We start from the raw sequence: 21,756 nt of genomic DNA, 5'->3' as shown, positions 1-21,756 counted from the left end.
TGTCTACTCTGTTTCACTAATCCATCTTTCTATTTTTTAACTAGTACGAGATAGTTGGGTTTTTTGTTTTTTTGTTTTTTTTTTTTGATAATTACCACCTTATAATACCATTTGGTACTGCTAAAACTCTTTCCTCCACATTTTTTCCCCATTAATTTCCTTGATATTCTTGAACTTTTGTTCTTCCAAATGAATTTTATTATTTTTTCTAGCTCAATAAATTTTTTTGTAATTGGGGTGGCATTGAATAAGTAGATTAGTTTAGAAAGAATTATCATTTTTTATTATAGATTCTGCCCATCTATGAACAATTAATATTTTTCCAGTTATTTAAATTTGACTGTTTAAAAAGTATTTTATTATTATGTTTATATAGTTCCTCGTTTTGTCTTGGTAGGTATATTTTTTAGTATTTTATGCTATCTGACGTTATTCTGCATAGAGTATCTCTTAGTATCTCTTCTTGCAGGGTTTTGTGGTGATATAGAAATGCTGATGATTTATGGTTTATTTTCTATTCTGCTACTTGACTAAAATTAATTTTTTAAATTAGCTTGTTAGTTGAATCTTTAGGATTTTCCAAGTATATCATGATATCATCTGCAAAAAGACTTAATTTTATAATCTCATTGCTCATTCTGATTCCTTTCATTTCTTTTTCTTATTGTTATTTTTCTTTATTATTATTGTTATATCCTTTTTTCACGTTTTTACTCCTGATCTTCTTGGGAAAGCTTATCCTAATTATAAATAATGCTTGCTGATGGTTTTAGGTAATGTTTCTTACATTAAGGAAAAATCAATTTACTCCTATACTTGCAAGAGTTTTTAATAAGAATGGCTTGTTGGCAATTAAAAGCTTTTTCTTCATCTGTTGATATTTTATTTTTGTTGTTTTTGTCATTGATATCAATTGTGTTAATGGTTTTACTTATGTTAAACCATGCCTACATTGCTATTTATATATAGGTTATTTGGCTTCCAATTAAGTTTTCATGGGCTGTTATTAAATATAATTTTTATCACACGATCTGAAAAGATGCACTTAATATCTCTCCTTTTCTTCATTTAACTATAGAGTTTTCATACCCTAATATATGAGTATTCAATTCTCTCCAGGTGTCTCTCTAGCATATCTAGCTTATCTAAGAATCTATTCATCTTGACTTTTTTCTTATTAATATTTGCTTAGATTTATCTAATTCTGAGAGGGGAAAGTTGAAGTCTCCCACTACTATAGTTTTGCTATATCTTTCCACCTATAATTCATTTAGCTTTTCCTTTAAAAATTAGGATGCTACAGCATTTGGTGTAAATTCTACCCTAGCTCTTTATTTTTATTCTATGTGTGTCTCATTTTTAAGTATGTTCTTGTAAGTATCACAATGTTGGATTCTGATTTTTAATCAGTTCTGCTTTTTCCATTTTATGATTGATTTCATCACATTCATATTCAAAGTGATAATTACTAGATTTATATTTCCTTCCATTGTGTTTTTCCTCACCATTTATCTCTCTCTCTCTTTTTACCCTATCCTTCTGATATCTAATTTACTTCTGATTACTGCTTCCTTAATCCACACTAAGAATCCTTCCTTTTTCCTCTCTGCTTGCCCTCCTATTTTTTGATCTGCAAACCCTTATAAGAATGCTTTTCTTACCACAATCTCTCATCCTACAATTTCTTTATAATATAGGGAATCAGTAAACTGGGGAAAAAATTTACATCCAAGGTTCTGATAAAGGCCTCATTTTTCAAATAGAGAATTGATACAAATTTATAAGAATTCAAGCCATTCTTCAATTGGTAAGTGGTCAAAGGAGATGAATAGACAATTTTCATATGAATAAATTAAAATTATGTATAATGATATGAAAAAATACTTGAAATCACTATTGATCAGAGAAATGCAAATTAAGATAACTCTTAGGTACCACTGCAAACCTCTCAAATTGGTTAAGATGACAGGAAAAGATAATGATGAACGTGGAGGGGATATGGAAAAACTGGAATACTAATACAACGTTGGTGGAATTGTGAACTGATCCAACATTTCTGGAAAGAATGTGGAACTGTGCCCAAAGGGCTATCAAAACTTTACATACCCTTTGATCCAGTAATGATCTTTACTGGGTCTATATCCCAAAGAGATCATAAAAAATGGAAAAGGACTCACATGTGCAAAAATGTTTGTGCCAGCCTTTTTTATAGTGGCAAGGACTTGGAAACTGAATGGATGCCCATCAGCTGGAGAATGGCTGAATAAGTTATGGTATGTGAATATAATGGAATGTTATTGTTCTATAAGAAATGATCAGCAGGATGATTTCAGAGAGGCCTGGAGAGACTTACATAAACTGATGTTAAATGAAATGAATAGAACTAAGAGAACATCATACACAGCAACATCAAGATTATATGATGATCAATTCTGATGGACGGGGCTCTCAAAAGAGCCCAATGAGGTGATTAAGGCCAGTTCCAGTGGTTTGTGGTGGAAAGAGTCATCTGCACCCAGAGAGAGAACTGTGGGGACTGAGTGTGGATCACAATATAGTATTTTCACTTTTTTTTTTTTTATTGTGTTTGCATTTTGTTCTCCTATTTTTTTTTTCCTTTTTGACCTGATTTTTATTGTGTAGCATAATAATTGTGGAAATATGTATAGAAGAATTGCGCATGGTTAAAGTATTGGATTAGTTGCCATCTAGGGGAGAGGGTGAAGGGAAAGGAGGGAAATAAAATTGGAACACAAGGTTTTGTAAGTGTGAATGTTGAAAATTATCTATGCCCGTGTTTTGAAAATAAAAAGATTTAATAAGAAAAAAGACTTTTATATCTTTCTAGATGTATTATATTCTCTCTTTAACCCAGTTCTTATCTGATAAGAGTAAGATTTTAGAATTACCAGCCCTCCACCACCTTCTGCACTTCACTGTAACAATTCTTCCATTCGTGGCTATTTTGTATGAGAGAAATGCTTCATTTTATATTTGTTTTCTCAAATTAATTTTTTAAGATCTTCCCATTTTACTCAACTCGATTCTAAGCTCTCTATCTACATATGCTCTTTCAGACTACCATAGTAATGACAAAATTTTCTTAAGAGTTACAAATGATGTTTTCCTATATAAGAAGTAAACAATATGATCTTATTAAAGTCCTTTAATTGGTCTAATATGTCTACCTTTATGTTACTTTATTTTTGTAGGTCAGATATTCTGTTCAGTTCTGGACTTTTCCTCATGAATTAACTGAAACTCCTTTAATTAATTAAATATCCATTAACATTATCCAAAAAAATCCATTCAGGATTACACTCAACTTTGCTGGATTACAGATTTAGTTTCTTTGCTCTTTGAAATATCATGTTCCTTGCCCTTTTGAGTTTTTGGTAGAAAGTGCTAAATCTTGTGTTATTCCTGTTTGTAACTACAATATTTATTTCATTTCTTTCTAGTTGCTAGTATTTTCTCATTGATCTGGGATCTTGGAAACTCTTATAATATTCTTGTGAGTTCTCATCTTGGGTTCTCTTTCAAGAGGTACTTGATGGTTTCAATTTTGTTTTTTACCCTCTAGATCTAAAACTTTAGGGAATTTTTCCTTAATTTCTTGGAGTAGAGTGTCTAGACAATTTTTTAATCATAATCTTCAGATACTTTAACATATTTATATTGTCTCTCCTTGATCTATTTTTTAGGTTGTTTTTCTAATGAGATGTTTCAGTTTTCTTCTATTTTTTCATTCTTTTCATTAAAAAACAAACAAACTATTTCTTGTGTTATTATGAAGTGATTAGCTTTTCCTTGTCCAATTCTAATTTCTAAGGAGGTTTTGGATGTCTTTTTCTAATTGGTTGCCTTTTTTAAAAAAATAATTTTCTTACATCACTCTTACTTTTTTTCCCTAATTTTTCTTCAGCCTCTCTTATTTGGTTTTTAAAGTCCTTTTTCAGCTTTTCAAAGCACTTTTGGGCCTTATGATTATTTGATATTTTCTTTGAAGTAAAAATAGCTGTTTTAACTTCACTGTCTTTTTCTGAATTTGAACCTAGTTCTTCTCTATCACCATAGTAGCTTTCTATGATCTCTTTTGCTGACTTATTTTTTTAGTTCCTTATTTTGGGCTGTTAACTTTGTTATAGTTGGGTGCTCTAAATCCAGATGATATTTCAAGTTTAGGTTTTTTTGTCCTGTTGCTTTCTGAGATCTCTCTGAGGGCCTGATCCTCTCTACTCAGCCATGACCAGAGCCCCCAGCAATGCTATTACCACACACATTCATATTCCCTGCAATCCCTACGCATTCAAGCTTCAATTTATCCCTCTCAAAAAAACTGAAACTGAAATCAGACACTTTGTTTTCCCACAAATGACTGAAGTCAGGGAGGCCCTGCCCCTCTGGGACTGCACTCAGGCCAAACCTACCTCCTGATATCTTCAGATCTTCACAGGTGGGAGATCTTCACAGGAGGACTACAGTTCTGTCCCAACTCTGGTTTATGTTCCACCCCCACGCAGTGGCAGCCCAAGATGCTTCTGGTCAGCACAGTTGTACTTAGCATCCCTCAACAATGAAAAGTCCTTCAATCTCCTACTCACCTGTCAGACCCTCACAATCAAAGTTTCTAAGGCTGAGGCCCTGTCTAGGACTTGTTTGAGTATTCCAGAGAAGGGGCCTGAAGGTGTTTTCACTTCACTTAATTCCATCACTGGAATGGAATTCCTCCATCACTGAAGGTTGGTTCCTTCCTGGGATATTCTTAAACTCCTGGGGTGTTCTCAAGAACAACTGCTTTATTCTGACTTTTGTTTATTTCTGCTGTTTTACATTTCCTGTGTGTGGTTAGTGCACCTGGAACCCTAGCTAGCAATCATCCTCTGATCAACTGTGTGACATCAGAAGTATTTGTGGGGCAAAAGTTCCTGAAACTGAGGCTGCCTCTCAGGTTTGTTGTTTGTTGATTTGATGGCATCTGCCTGAAGGAATCTGCACTTTAATCTGTGCAGACCTTGTGGGAAGATATGCTTTTCCTGAAGTCCTCCCATGTTGTCTTGGACTGGACAACTGCTTTATCCTGACTTGTAATTATGTCTGGTACTCTAAAGTTCACTTTGAGGCATTATTGTAAATTATTTGTGGGAGAATTTTGAAGAGTCAGGTAATTTTCTCCCTTATTTGATCATCTTTCCAGAATTTCCTCTGGTATATTTTGTTAAACTTAAGTCTCTGAGAGAGGATTCTGGGAAGATGGCAAAGGAGGTGAAAAAATTTTCAGCTTTCTAAATTTCCTCCACACAAAAAAGACAGGAAATGTAAAACAGCAGAAATAAACAAAAGTCAGAATAAAGCAGTTGTTCTTGAGAACACTCCAGGAGCTTAAGAACATCCCAGGAAGGAACCAACCTTCAGTGATGGAGGCTTGGATTAAGTGAAGTGAAAACACCTTCAGGCCCCTTCTCTGGAATACTCAAACAAGTCCTAGACAGGGCCTCAGCCTTAGAAACTTTGATTGTGAGGGTCTGACAGGTGAGTAGGAGATTGAAGGACTTTCCATTGTTGAGGGATGCTAAGTACAACTGTGCTGACCAGAAGCATCTTGGGCTGCCACTGCGTGGGGGTGGAGCATAAACCAGAGTTGGGACAGAACTGTAGTCCTCCTGTGAAGATCTCCCACCTGTGAAGATCTGAAGATATCAGGAGGTAGGTTTGGCCTGTATGAAGTATAAACTTCGGGCCAGCTCCACTGAAACAGCAAGCAGCAAGCCCTGGGCTTGCTCTCTGACTTGGGGTGTAGCTGAAGTCTAAGTCATAGGAATTTTAACTTCCAGGGGACTGTGGGGAGTAGGGGAAGATTAAGGAAATCTGCTAATAAGGGACTTCAGGGAAAGGAACAAGACAGGAATTCTCTTGACTTTGGGAACTTTCAGGAGGGTGGAGTACTTGGTTTCCAGGCCTGAGGGAAGAACTGAAGGAGGATCTGAGTCCAGAGGCACCACCATCTCCCACATCCAAGAACTAGAGGTGATTACACTAACAACTTGCTATTTAAAAAAAAAAAAAAAAAGCAGCCAAAGGAGAAAGAAAGCACCTGTAGAAAGTTACTTTGGTAATAGAGATGACTTGGGTTCATCTTCAAAAGAAGATACTGAAACAAAAGAAGACTTTCCTATTCCAAAGAGTAATGTTAAATAGTCACCTGCCCCAAAAGAATTCATGAATAATTAAAAAATATCTCAAAAATCAAATGAGAGAGATTGAGGGAAAAAAAATTTTTTAAAAAGAACAATCCAGGAAAAAAAAAAAAAAGACTAAAAAAGAAGTCGACCAATTGAAAAGGGAGATCCAAAATCTTAAAAAAAACAATTCCTTGAAAATTAGAAGTGGACAAGGGAAGCCAGTGAAGTTATAAGAGACCAAGAAATAGTAAAATAATATAAAAAGAATGAAAAAAAAATTAGGGAATGTGAGATGTGGGGAAAATAACTGATCTGGAAAACAGATGAGAGAAACCATAATAACTGGACTGCCTCAAAGCTATGACCAAAAAAAGAATCTTAATACAATAATACAAGAAATAATTAAAATTGTTTCAAAATCGTAGAAGAAGAGGGGAAAGTAGAAATAGAAAAAAATCCATTGATCACCACTTGAAAGAGATCCTATAAGGAAACCTTATAGGAATATTGTAGCCAAATTCCAAAACCCCATGATCAAGGAGAAAAGATTAAGAGCAGCACCAACAACAAAACATTTAAAATATGGCAGAACCACAATTAGAATTATAATAGATCCAGGAGCAGCTACATTGAAAGACTGCAGGTCTTACAATACTGTCAAAGAGCAGAAAAACTGGAGTGATGGCCAAAAATATCATACCCAGAAAAGTTAAACATAATCCTAAATGGGGGAAATGGATATTCAGTGAAATTGTTAGACTTTCAGGATTTTGTTGCAAAAAGATCTGAACTCAATAGAAAATTTGACATAGAAGATCCAAGAAAAATATAAGGCAACATCAAAAATTAATTATTCAATAAGAAGAAACTTTATGTTTTAGACATTGATCTTTAAGATTGCCATTAGTAATTGAGTAATTTGAAAGACAGATTGGGGTAGAGTTGAGTTTGATGTGATTCCAAAAAGCAAAACCATATAGGAAAAAGTAAAAAGAGTAGCTTATACAAATGATCTGTGAGAGGAAAAACTGACCCAGAAGAATTAGATGGGGGAGCAGGGCTAGTAGTTCTAGAACTCTACTATAATTGAGAATAATAGGGAGTGGGGACAGGATAAGAGAGGGATTTTTAGAATCCTACTCACATCAGATCTGTTAGAGAACAACATATATTTAGAAAGGAATAAAATTCTTCTAAATTTATAAAGAAATAAAGAGAATAAGGAGGGAATAAGATGAGAGGTATAGAAGGGTATATAGATTAATGGGAACAAGATATGTAGAGGAATGGGATAAAGAGTAAACAACATATAGGAAGGCTAAAGTCTGAATTCAGAGAAGAAAAAAGGATAAAGAAAAAAGTGTACAGTACAAAAGAAAACACCTATATAAGGAAACAAAGAAAAGATGGACAGCTCTGAGTAGTATTTATTATATAGGCTTTCTTAAAATGGAAATTTATTGCTTTTATATTTTGAATCCTTTTATGTTTTGCTATGTATATGGCAAAGTTTTTTTTTTTTTCTTTCCCATTTTGTATTTAAGTTTAAAATAAATGAATAAAAAAGTGTGGTGAGTAATGAGGGGTTCAGATTGACTTACCCTTTCTGGTGGTAATGTTGGCAATATTGATTTGAGTTGGAGGATGATGGAGAAGGGAAAGGCACTATGGCTCCAAACAGTAAGATAGCCAGAGTGAAAAACTGCCTAGAGTGCCAGATAGGAACATCTCTTAAGCAGAATCCCAAGAGCCCAGGAAGTAGTTTCCTTATTTTTATCCTGAATACTGATCCTTGTGCTGATTAACATTTTTATTAGTATTTGAGGGTAAGGAGAAGCTGAGAGGAATGTTTTACATAGATCCAAAAAGATTGTGGTTGAATCTGAGTGTCTGAAATGTAATAGGAATGAGTATCAAGTTCTGTGCTTCTAACAACTTGTTTTTAAAAGAATAAGAGGGAGAGTCATGATTTGATAGAGATATTTATTAGGACTAACAGCTAGATGGCTTGTCCCAGTAGCGATATCAATAGCAGACAACAGTAGGCTTGTCTAGATAGAAATATCAATAGCAGACATCAGTTTGAAAATAGCAGTAGACCAGTAGAATGTCAATTGTTTCTTCTTTCTGTCACATGATGCTCCAACTTCGATCTCTATGCCTTTTGTGCTGGCTGTATTCATGCCTGTAGTGTTCTTTCACAAAACCTCTACCCTATAGAATCCATGACATACTTTAAAAATATGCTTATGATGCATTTCTTTTTCCAAATACACGAACAGATAGTTTTCAACATTAATTTCTGTAAGATTTGTGTTCCAGATATTTTCTCTTTCTGTGGAGAAAGAAGGAATTTATGGCCAAAGAAGAACTAGAGAACGTTATGAAATGCAAAGAGGAAAATTTTGATTATATCAAATTAAAAAGTTTTTTTTTACAAACAAAACCAATGCAGCCAAGATTAGAAGGGAAGCAAAAAACTGGGGGAAAATTTTTTTACATCCATTGTTTCTGATAAAGGTCTTATTTCTAAAATATATAGATAATTGACTCAAATTTATAAGAATATAAGCCATTTCCCAATTGATAACTGATCAAATGATATAAAGACAATTTTCAGATGAAGAAATTAAAGCTATTGCTAGTCATATTTAAAAAATGCTCTAATCACTATTGATTAAAGAAATGCAAATTAAGACAACTCTGAGGTACCACTTTACACCTCTCAGATTGGCTAAGCTAACAGGAAAAGAGGATAATAAGACTGGAGGGATGTGGGAAAACTGGGACACTAATACATTGTTGGTGAAGTTGTGAACTAATCCAACTATTCTGGAGAGCAATTTGGAGCTATGCTCAAAGGGCTATCAAAATGTGTATACCTTTTGATCGAGCAGTGTTTCTACTGGGCTTGTATCCTAAAGAGATCTTAAGGGAGGGAAATGGATCCACATGTGCAAAAATGTTTGTAGCAGCTCTTTTTGTAGTGGCAAGGAACTGGAAATTGAATGGGTTTTCTTTGTTTTCAACAAAGCAGATCAGTTGGGGAATGGCTCAATAAGTTATATGAAAGCTATGGAATGTTATGATCAGCAAGCTGAGTTCAGAAAGTCCTGGAGAGACTTACATGACCTGATGCTAAGTGAAAGGAGGAGAACCAAGAGATCATTGTATGCAGCAAGAACAACATTATGTGATGATCAACTGTGATGGACTTGACTTTTCTCAACAATGCGGTTATTCAAAGCAAGTCCAATAGACAGGAGATGGAAAATGAGGATTGTGGAGACTTGAGTGTGGATCAGAGCATAATTTTTTCACCTTTTGTTGTTGTTGTTTGCTTGTGCTTTTTTTTTTCTTTTACTTTTTTCCTTTTTGATCTGATTTTTCTTGTGCAACATGATAAATGTGGAAATATGTTCAGAAGAATTGCACATATTTAACTTATATTGGATTACTTGCTGTTGTTTTAGGGAGGGGAAGTGAGGGGGTGAGGTAGAAAAATTTGGAACACAAGGTTTTGCAAGGAGGGGTGAATGTTTACAATTATCTTTGCATGTATTTTGAAAAGCAAAAAGCTATTTTTTTTTTTTTTTTGACTAAAGCAATTGGAGTTAAGTGACTTGCTCGGGGTCACACAACTAGGAAGTATTAGATGTCAGCCATATTTGAACTCAGGTCCTCCTGACTTCAGGGTCAGTGTTCTAACCACTGCACCATCTAGTTGCTTCAAAGCTATCATTTTTTAAAAAATAGGCAAGTTGATGAATGTCCAGAGGAAAACAACCAGCTAAGGAAGGGTACTGAGGTTATGCCATGTAAGAAATGTTTATGTGGATAAAACATTTATTGTTTATTGTGTGCCAGGCATTTTGCTAAATACTAGGAGAACAAATACACACACACACACACACACACACACACACACACACACACACACAAAAGAAAATTAGCTTCTGATCTCAAGTAGATTGCACTCTAATGTGGAGAAATTATACATAAAAAGGAGCTGAAATTCCTGGGGTAGGGCTTGTTAGAGTGGTCCTAAGGAGTCCTAGGAGAGATTTTCTAAAGAAAGAAAGAATTGAGGGAGATAGGAAAGCTATCTTCAGTTAGTTATTATGTGAAAAAGGTATTAGACTTTTTCTGCTTGACTTCAGAGGGCAGCTTGGGGTTTAATGGCTGGAGTCAGAACTCATCTTCTTGAATCTAAATTTGGCCTCAGCCATTTGGTAACTGTATGACTCAAGACCACTTAACACTGGTTGCCTCATCTGTAAGATGAGCTGGAGAAAGAATGACAAACCACTCCACTGTCTTTGCCAAGAAAACCTCTCAAAGGTTTCACAGGGATACAACTCAACAACAAAACTTGGTCTCCAAGTTGGGATGATGGGTAGGAATTGAGGGGGAATGTCTGAACTACCAAAGATATGCAAGTGGCAGTGAATTATCTTGGGAGGGGATGGGTTACCGCTCCATCCACACCCCATCCGTGAGACCTGTGAGCAATAGCTCCATTACTTCTTCTAGCCATGACTGAGCATATTCCCACTTTGGCTTTAGGCTGGACTTTGTCTCTGAGCTAACTTTCTTCCCCCAATGATTCTATAATTGACAATGAACTTTCTAGTATAAAGTTCCTTTACAGTATGTGAAGAGCAATAACAACAAAGCAGTTGTTGGAGAAAATTTTCTTTTATTTTGTAAAATTGACCTATAAGTGCGAGTGTTTACATGATAATTGGGACTAGCTGTTGACCCCTTAGTGTTCTCTCTGTGTGTGTGTGTGTGTGTGTGTGTGTGTGTGTGTGTGTGTGTTTGTGTGTGTGTGATATTTCTACCACCAATGCTATTAAACATCTGCTATATTCTGGGCACCTATTCATAATGATTATAGCTTCAGGTAAAGCAAGAAGAGACTTCGGTCCATCCAATTCATCCCTCTTCCTCATTTTACAAATAAGGAAATTGAGAATAATAACAGGTTTGGAAACTGCTGTTATCAATGTTTCTTTGTTGAAAACTTTTTTTTTCTTTTCAATTTACTTAGGTATCTTAAGTGCCTTCCCTTTTTTGAGATTTCTGAAAATAAAATAACTAAGAAGCAATCTAGATGATGGAGATGATGTTGGTAGGTGGTAAGAAACATCTTATGGTGGCAGGGGTGGGATGTGTATATTCTCATTTTTTGTAATCCGAATCTACAAATGTTGTGCTTTTTCTGATTCTCTTTAGATCAGAGAACAGATATCTTATACATCTTTGATGTGGAAGTTAAACAGTTTTTGGTTTTAGGAAGTTTTATAAATTTTGGGAGGGGCAACTGGGCAGTAGAGTGGATAGAGCACTGGGCCTGGAGTCAGAAAGACTCAAACCTAACCTCAGACATTTACTGGTTGTGTGACCCTGCACAAGTCACTTTACCCTGTTTGCCTCAGTTTCCTCATCTGTAAAATGAACTAAAGAAGGAAATGGCAAACCACTCTACTACTCTGCCAAGAAAATCCTGAATGGTCACAGAATTGGATATGTCTGGAAAACAACAAAAAAATCAGTTTGGGAATTTGCTGAACTGAAGTTGATCATGAGCTGCATACAAATGAATATATACTTTTCTCCTGTATCTGTCAGAAAGTACCCAGGAGATAGGAATTTGGGTTAATGAGAACTTTTTCTGACTACTGGGAAATAAAATAATAGTTCTCATGCTTTTCTCCCACAGGATAGATTTAGAACTGGAAGGACCTCAGAGGACATCAAATCCAACCATCTCATTTTACAGTTGAGATACTGAAGCCAGGAGGGGTTAACTGACTGGTCCAGAGTCACACAACCAGAAAATGTTTGAGGTAGGATTTGAAACCAGATATTCCCGATATTGAGAAAGAAAAAAATGAACCCACAAAAAAAGTTTTCCCCTGAAGACTAAAAAAAAAAATCTTTGTAGTTGTAATTCCAGACATGATATGGCAACATGAAAACACTGTCAATGTATAGCCTACACTAATTTTAGTTGCCCTTAATATGTGATTGCAAGATCCTGCTAAAAATAATGAGCTGTGAGCCAATGTCACAAATTAGGGGTCTTTTGCTACAGATGAAATAGATCTGTTTCCTTTATAAAAGATAGATATAATATATTTCTAGACATTTGTAGTATCATAGGATTTAGAACTGGTGAGAAAAGGGGAGTCTATGGGTGTTCTAGTCTCACAATCTCTTTTACAGGTAGAGAAACGGCCTCAGAAAGGTGGTTGTTTATCTAAGCTCACATTGGTGCTTTATAAAAATGTGTACTATGTATTTTATAATTATTACATAATTATATAAAGATATAAATTGTAAACATAATATCTTTGTTTTGTAACAGGAAAATTCTACTTCCTGTGAAAGGAAATAAAGATGAAATTCTTAACTATAAATTAGATGGATTTATGTTATTTTCTGTGAACTAAAGTGATTCAATGTCTCTTCTGGTAAGCTTTCATTTGCTTTGCATTTTATTTTGTGCTTTTCATAGTTGATTGCAACCACTGATAAGTCAAATGAGGTACTGAGATCTCTTTAGATAAGTGTATTTAGAATATATGGCTCATTTAAAAATATGACATTAATCTAGGAATATAAATACCTACTATCAAAATGTTTGAAAACCGTGTCCTTAAACATATTAAGAATATGATACAATATCACCATTAAATACACACTATTTTCTTTGTATTAGTTGGTTGTTAATCATACCCTTTCTTCTATCTTCAGCTTACCATAGACTGAAATCCACATGTTCAGAATCTGTGATCATTTCAGTTTAATAAGGGATTTTTATAAAGTATATGCAGCAAGAGAGAAGAAAACTGGGTCTTTGATGAAAGCAAATAGTATAGTGAATAAATTCCTCTAAAACAAAACAGATAAATCAATTAACCAAAGAGCCCCTCTATCTAATTTCAATGAAGTCTATGAATGAGAATTTATGAATCCTAGAGAGAAAAAGGCAGAGATTTTAGAAGAATGTAAATTAGAGGTTTTCTGTTATTTAAAATGTTCAAGTTAGAATGTACAATTAAGGGTTTGTCCCTGGCTGAGAGATAGTTAGGTGATGTAAGAGCTGAAGTGCTAGTACTGGAGTTAGGAAGATCTGAATCCAGATGTCACTTCAGATATTTAGTGGCTGTATGACCTTGGCAGTCATAGTGCTTAACTTAGTTCACTCATCTGTGAAATGGGAATAATATTAACATCTATCTCCCAGAGTCACTATAAGGATAAACTTTAAAGTACTATATAAATAGTAGTTATTATGATTATCACTTTTAGAAGCAAAAGTGATTCAAAAGGAAAAGATTATATAAATAAATGTAAGATGGTAACAGACTACCTGAGAATAATAAGCAGAAATATATCTAGCTATTCAGCTCAAGTAGAGCCATTCTAAATGAAAAAAAGGGGAGAGAAAATAGAACCCAGAACCATGCAATCAAGAAAAGAGAAGAGAAAAAAAGACTTGAGATTTAATCAGAATAACTAGCTCTACTACCCACATTCATTTTAAGGCTTATATTTAATTTCTTAGCATCTTAAGCCTGATCTTCATGGTAAAGTGCCCTCATGCTTCTTACTTTCATCTAGCCGGCAGGTTTGTTAGAATCTTATTATTCTCCTACTGCCCTACCCCACCATTTATTAATATAGTTTTGGTTTTTTAAGGATTGTTTCTGTACCTCACGGACACAAGTTGAATCAATCAGATCTGAAAGTCAGTCTGAAACAAGCATCCACCAATACTTGGTAAGAATAATTATTTGTATTATATTATTATTAAAATAAATTATTAATATGTTTGGGTCCTAAAGTATTCTCTTGTTTTCTTCTTTAATCTACAAATTTATCTAGTAAAAATGTTACACAGATGATTATCAGAATGAATTTAATTACATAGGGCTTTTCTTCTCTATGTGACTTGCTCATTTTTTCTTTTCTTTATTGTTTATGAAATAATATAATAAAGTCTTACTAGTTGTTCTAGTACTAATTATGATAATTTACAATATAATTTACTGTAACATTGTATCCCTCCCTTTCTATTTTTATTATGACCTTTAGATTTATATAGTACTTTATATAGCAAGTTCCTTCATCTTTGCCGTCTCCAAACTCTTATTAAATATGAAGCATGGAAAATTATGCATTTGTCACAGCATCTTTCACAGTTCTAACTGGAACTATGTTATATTTCAAAAAATTGTATTTTCTGTTTCCATCCTCAAAGCCAAACTAGGAAAAACACAAATAAGCATACCATCTTTACATATATAATATCATTCAGTTCTTTTACAGAAAATGTAGTTTACTGAGCCAAAAGATATTCACATCAATTCTTCAAAGTTCCTAGATCTCTGGACAACCAATGCATGAGAGGCTTCCAAGAACACCAAGACTAACTGGGGGTGGGGTAGAGTGGGATGGAGATTGGAGAGGAAGTATAATGCTTATCCCACCATAGAGTGCATACTTATATTCCCTCCTTTACAAGACAATTTACAGTTTACCTTGTTTATGTAAATTATTGTAAACAGGAAACAGCATATAATGCTTAGAACAGCCCTGACACTCTCTGATTAATGTATGATGAAATGTTATCCTCTGTCTTTTATAAGGACAAAATTTAGCTTCTATTGCTGTAACTTGGACCTTAGAAATGGAAACATATATAAGCTATTTTCATAAAGTAGAGAAGGAGGTGAGATTTAACTATAAACTGTTTTTTGTTGTCTGATGACAGTACTATATTGTCTTTCCCATATGGCTCACTTGGATCTATTTAGTTGTAATCCCAAAGGGATTCAGTACTTATAAGTCATCCTGATAATATTTTTGCTCTGCACAGATTTGTTTTCTAAAAGGATATCATGAATGTTTTCAAGTGCCTTTCTAAAACAAGACAATAGGCACAATCAATGAAGTGATCGTTGATTCATGACCAAAATTCATATTCTAGGAGCTTTACACTTGATCTTTTGAGGAGCCTTGAAATTATAAGAAAAATCAGTAGTAAAAAGTGAGTGGAAAGACTGATATTCCTTACCTTAGAACTGAAAAGAGCTGATCCACTGAATGGTTTAGGGAGACACTTTTTCCCAACTTCCAAGGACATCAACTATGATTTAATAGTATAGGGCTTTCTTCATTGTAGAATTTTTTAAATTAAAATACTATAGAATATTTATATCCAGTAGATATCTTGAGCCTTAGGATGCTAGAGGGTATTTTTATCTGTCAGAAACTTGATCATTTAGATTATGTTGGTATCTTCTGGATGTGCCTCTCCACAGCCAACTTGGGATGAAGCTATGGTGTTGGCACTGTGTGCATTAATCTAGCCCCAGGGACCTAATCTAGCCCCTAGGGAATCATGAATGGCAGAGAAAAACAGGCATTAGAGATCCTCAGCCAAAAAAAGAGCCCAACACTCACATCCGTGATAGCGATCCCTCAAGTTCCTAGATCTCTGGACAGCCAGTGTATGAGAGGCTTCCAAGAACACTGAGATTAACTGGGGGTGGGGAGGGATGGAGATTGGGGAGGAAGCAAAATGTTTATCCCACATAGGGTGTATTTTTATATTCTCTCCTTCCCAAGACCATAGATTTCTAGCTGTAAGGGTCCTTAGAGATTGCGACCCAACCAGACTAAAAGCCTTGTTCCAGGTCATATTAATACCGAGTGGTAGAGTCAGGATTCAGATCGAGGTTCTCTTACTTTAAATTTCATATTCTATTCCCAGTACATCACCAGGTGATTGTGAGGTGCCTTGGCCAACCTTGAGAACTAGAGAAGTTGCTTGATGTAGTGGATAGAACACTGGTCTCTAGCCAGGAAACCTGGGTCAAGGCCCTACTTGTAAAGATATTGGCTTTGTTATCCTGAGCAATTCATTTAATATCTCAATGGAACTCTTTAACATTAGAAGTTGCAAAACTACAATGGTCAAAGGATTTCCTCACCAAGAGTTCTATATGCTAATTAAATCATAGGTCCAGAAGAAGATGGATATGGGTGGAGATAGAATGGAGAACATTTGAAGGGGTTGACCGTGGTACAAAGAAGGCTCACTTCATCAGAGGCTACAGTGAAGGAAGGGATGGTGGAGAGATGACAGCAGAGAGAATGAAATATGAAAGGAAAGAGAAAAAATTCTCAGTGGATATCCTAGGTTCTGAGGTGAAAAAATGATGGAGATTTGCCACAAGAGGCTTGAGGAGAAACAAGAAGGTTTGGAATAGTCACTGTGAAGAGTGGGATAGATAATCAATTAAAAAGTAAAAAGGTTGCCTTCTCCTGCCCATATAACAGAATTTAAAAAAAAAAAAAAAAAAAAAAAAAAAAGGAGAAAACAGGGCAGCTAGTTGATGCAGTGTATAGAGCACCAGCCCTGAAGTCAGGAGGACCTGAGTGACCTCAGACACTTCACACTTCCTTGCTGTGTGACCCTGGGCAAGTCACTTAACCCCAATTGTCTCAGCAACAACAACAAAAAAGGGAGAAAATACAGTTCAGCAAAACTAATCAACATTAAAAATGTCTGCCATTATATATAGTATTCTATACTCATAATTGCCCAGTATTCTACACTCATAATTGCCCAGCCCTGAAAGAATATGAGGAAATACTTTCTCATGTTTCTTTCTAAGGGGCCAGAATTCAGGATTTTTTACTGGGATTTTTTTTGTGTTTGCATACTTTGAATCATGCTTTCCTGGTTATACTTATTTCACTTTGCATCAGTTAACATAAATTCATCCTTGTCATGCCCTGTACTTGTTTAGCTGTTCCCAAGTGGTAGAATGGAGAACAATAGTGAGATGTTACCTGGTTCAGGAGGGATTTCTGAGCAGCCACCTAATTCCCCACCCTGCTGCCCCCAAGTACTCACCCTTCCATCTCTCCTCCTTAGCTCCTTCAGCTCCTTTTGATGCATTGTTTTTCCCGTTAGATTGTGAACACCATGAGAGCAGGGGCTACCTTCACCTTTCTTTGTATCCCTAATGGTTGTCATAGTTCCTAGTATAGAGTAGACACTTCATAAATGTTTAAAATGTAAAATTAACAAATACAAATATATATTGTCAACTGGACCAGAACCAGCCTTTAACTTATGGCTGGGCTAGTCATAGGAGAGTTAGGGATCAAGGAGAATTTTAATTAATTTCAGAGTGAGGAGAATGCTTACAAGTAGAAGTTCTCCTGAGAAGTAGGACTTAACATTCCAGGGCAAAGGCAGTGCTTTATATATATTTAAAGAACCCACATGGGTAGGTTCATGGCAGAATCATTCTTAGGTCCTAAATAGCACCTCACAACAAGCATTCCTGACTCCTGTAGAAAAAATCTCCAAGTGGTTGTCTCACAGCAGGGTACAGAATTAGAGTTAATGTAGCAGGAACAGGAATGCAGTCCCCAGTTTGGTTCATTTGGCAGTTATTAAAAAAAACAGAGAATGTGAACATGTCAAGAGGTATGACGGATACCTTTTGGGTCCCTGGGAAGTAGGGGGAGATGCAGCAAATCTAAACAGTTATTAATATGAAAATCATAAATCCCTACATTCACCTATAGGAACCAACCTTGACTCCCTTAAAAGCAACATTGAGCAGCAGCTACAAACTCTAGACCTTGCTTAGACTTTCTGAAATTTCTGTTTCCTCGCTTGATATATCTGCATCCCCATTAATTCCCATACCTCCTTAAACCTAGCATCTTACCATTTTCTACACCCCTTTGGAGCTCTCTCGCTCTCTTGCTCTCTCTCTCTCTCTCTCTCTCCTCTCTTCTCTCTGTAGCAGACTCTCCTTAGACTAAAAACCACTTTTGTAACCTGTGATTAGACTCTGGCTCATTTCAGAGTCCCTTCTGGAGCTGGAACAGGGGCTTCTTTTATCAGTGAGAATACGAAAAAAGCTCAGTTTGGCAAGATCATAAAGTATAGGAGGTAGAACAGCATTTCTTGAGTATGGAAAGGTAGGTTGGGGCTATGTTGTACCAGACTGAGTTAAACAATAGAGATCATTTTATCTTACAGATATCAGAAAGGAACTGCCTTTGGTTAAATAGGGGAATTACATGATCAGATTTTCATTTTAGAAAAATTGCTTAAAGAGCAGTGTATAGGATGGATTATAATTGTGAGAGACTTGAGGGAGGGAGATCACTTAGGAAGCTACTGCAATAACCTAGTTGAGATCTAAAGTAAGATCTTATTCTGATGAGCAGTGAGAATGAGAGCTATTTTTCATTTCCTAATTGAATGGATGAGGGAGCTTAAACATTTTAGGATGAAGCCAGGTTATAAACCTAAGAGATTAGAAGCATGATTTGACAGAAATAGGGAAGTCTGGAAGAAGACAGAGTTTGGGGGAAATGAGTTTTTGTAATTATAGCTATATAAATTAAAACAATTAAAGTTTATAATTTCCTTATTAACCTTTTTGTTCAATTTATCATCATTTCTTTATTGGTGTGGTGAAATTTCCCACAGATATTAATTTTCTGCAAAATATCCTTAGCAACCCATTTGATTATTCATTCATAAGTTTAGGTAATATGCTGTTGGTACATAGGTGTTTAATATTCTCTCATCATTAGTGATATCCTTAATTATGATAGTTTCCTTTCTAATTTCAATTCAGCTTTGTATGTTAACACCAGCCTTTCTGAAGCTAGAAGAAACGTGAATTTTTATTTATTCTGTCACCTTCTAAATTTATCCATGTTTTTCTATGAGCAACTTGTTAGCCAACATTTCTATAGGCCTTTAAAGTTTAATAATCACTTCACATATATTATCATTTCATTTGATTCTTATAGTAATATTAATAGTTAACATTTATATAGCACTTACTATGTACCAGGAACTGTACTAAGTTCTTTACAATTGTTATCTTTTGGTACCCTGGAAGGTAGATGCTATTATTATCTCCTTTTATAGATAAGGAAACTGAGGCAAATAGAGGCTAAATGACTTGCTCAGAATGACAGAACTAGTAAGGATCTGAGGCTAGATTTGATCTCAGGTCTTCCTGACTTCCATTCCAGTTCTCTATGCACTGTGACACTTCCAGCTGCTTTTTGCTGTAGATTTTGTTGTTGTTGTTGTTCTTTGTATTGTATGCCTTTCATGCACATATTATATTCTTTTTACAGATAAGAAAAACTGGGACTGGTTTTTATCTTCCTTTGATAATTACAGGAAGAAAATAACTACTTAATTTAAAAGAAAAATAACTATGTAATCATAGCTGAAAAGAATCCATTGAATTTAGTATTTAGCTTCATAATACAGCCATAGCTCTGTCTTCTTAATATCTAAGCTGTCTTAAGTTTGCTCTTCTCTTAATAACTGTTCAAAATCATGTGAATTCTTAATTGGTCACATTTTATCTTGAAAATATTGTTTAGTAGGAAATATATTGGAAAATGCAAATGAGGTTAAAAATAAGATATCCATAAAAATTTATCTCCCCCCTCCCCCCAAGCATTATAAAAAAGTAAAAGAAGTCATTACATAGATTTTCTGGACTTGAAATTCTTTTGTCTCAGCTTTCAGTGAATCATATTCTAGCTTGTGCCATTTCTCATTTTTGTAGAAAGATCTTGTATAATTCAAATTACCTATGTATAAAAATTATTTTGTTTTAGTCTTGACAATGATATCTCTTTTTTTAAATTAAAGCTTATTTACAAAACATTTGCATCTATATATCTATATCTATATCTATATCTATATGTATACACACATATTTATACAGTTATCTTGCTACACAAGAAAAATCAGATCAAGAAGAGAGAAAAAACTAAGAAAACAAAATGTTAGTAAACAATCACAAAGAGTGAGAATGCTATGTTATGGTCTACACTCAGTTCCCACAGTTCTCTCTCTGGGTGTAGATGGCTCTCTTCATCCCAAGATTATTGGAACTGGTCTGAATCATCTCATTGTTGGAAAGATCGGCAATGATATCTCTTTGAATTTGATATTCTGATTGCTTTCAGTTTACAATCCTTTTTCAATAGTTATGAAAAATTTTCCTGTATGATTTTCTGAAATGGTCAAATCCTTTTATTCACAGTGACATTAGGGAAAATGGATAATTATTAAATTTTCTCTACTAGTTGTGCTGCCCAGATTTCTCATTTACATGCATAGAGTCAGATTTTTTTCCCCCTAACTATAAAATGTTCTGAGTATATCTTTCTACTTAGTACAATAAGATCATAGATCTAGATCTGGACTAAATTTCTTTAGCCATCTATTCCAACTTTCTCCTTTTACAGAAGAGGAAACAGGCTCAGGGAGGGTATGTAACTTCTTCAAGCACACAGATGATAACCTTCAAAAAGGGATCTATGCCCACAATAATGTTTTTAGAAACAGTAAACATTTGATATTTGCTTTAAAAGCTGTGACATAACCATTTTCTCTTTAATGATTGTCTGAATGTATAAGAAAATAAAAATCTGACTAGGAGTCTAGTCTGTGCCATTCATTCAGAAACTAAACTATGTCCATTAACCTGCCTATTTCCTATTATACATGATCTCCTCTGTGGTTTTACCACTTTGTCCTACTGTGAAATAATTTTGTCTCATTGAGGCTATTGTTTTGTGTTTTCCATGAATATTTCTAAGCTTGAATTTAAATCATCATCCCATTCTAATATTTCTTACTTGTACTCAGTTCTTTCTGATTTTTTTTTTGCTAATTTAAATTTTTTTCCTTTAGTTTTCCAATTTGTTTATTTTGACAAGAAAACTGTTGTTTTTTCCTTCTGTTGGTAGTGTTTAAATATGTTTTTGCCTTTCCTTTTAATTCATTTTTCTTTCATTTTAACCAGATCTTTTTTTGTTGCTCATTCATTCCTTTGAATGTGTGTAATTTTTTTTTCATAGTATTGCTTTTGGGTTGTTGGGTTTTTGTTTTTTGGATTTTGAGTGTTTTTTTTTGTTTTTTTTTTTTTTTTTTGCATGTCAAGTGATGTTTTGTTTTTTTTTTTTAATTTTATTTAATAATAACTTTGTATTGACAGAATCCATGCCAGGATAATTTTTACACGACATTATCCCTTGCAATCACTTATGTTTTGTTTTTTCCCCTCCCTCCCTTCTCCCCCCCAAGATGGCAAGCAGTCCTATATAAATATGTTGCAGTATATCCTAGATACAATACATATTGGTAAAAATAACTCGGGAAGAAAATCAAAAATGCAAATAGTTCACATTCATTTCCCAGTGTTCCTTCTTTGGGTGTAGCTGTTTCTGTCCATCATTTCTCCAATGAAACTCAGTTAAGTCTCTTTGTCAGAGAAATCCACTTCCATCAGAATACATCCTCATACAATATCGTTGTCGAAGTGTATAATGATCTCCTGGTTCTGCTCATCTCACTTAGCATCAGTCCATGTAGGTCTCTCCAAGCCTCTCTGTATTCATCCTGCTGGTCATTCTCAAGTGATGTTTTTTGAAAAGGAAATTAAAGAGTACTGCTTTCTTATCACTTCATATTCTGTCTCCCAGA

General features: G+C 34.7%; 1 protein-coding gene across 4 annotated transcripts in view; it reads left to right on the top strand.

Moving 5' to 3' along the window:
• STRADB (STE20 related adaptor beta) overlaps nucleotides 1-21,756 on the top strand; it is a 50,849-nt gene that overhangs the window by 2,940 nt on the left and 26,153 nt on the right. For 2 of the 4 annotated variants that reach the window (XM_051983779.1, XM_051983775.1), the window contains exons 2-5: nucleotides 11,236-11,316; nucleotides 11,908-12,034; nucleotides 12,556-12,661; nucleotides 13,893-13,973. In XM_051983779.1, the coding sequence (XP_051839739.1) occupies nucleotides 12,650-12,661; nucleotides 13,893-13,973 (93 nt within the window). In that variant the 5' untranslated portion in view covers nucleotides 11,236-11,316; nucleotides 11,908-12,034; nucleotides 12,556-12,649. Of the gene's footprint in view, nucleotides 1-11,235; nucleotides 11,317-11,907; nucleotides 12,035-12,555; nucleotides 12,662-13,891; nucleotides 13,974-16,219; nucleotides 16,458-21,756 lie in introns of those variants that run through there. The other 2 variants (XM_051983776.1, XM_051983777.1) reach the window with 2 other exon arrangements.

The sequence above is a fragment of the Antechinus flavipes genome, chromosome 3 (genome assembly GCF_016432865.1).
Source record: "Antechinus flavipes isolate AdamAnt ecotype Samford, QLD, Australia chromosome 3, AdamAnt_v2, whole genome shotgun sequence".
Classification (NCBI taxonomy): domain Eukaryota; kingdom Metazoa; phylum Chordata; class Mammalia; order Dasyuromorphia; family Dasyuridae; genus Antechinus; species Antechinus flavipes.
Note: the sequence above shows the minus strand (reverse complement) of the source record. Positions and strands in the feature narration are given on the sequence as shown.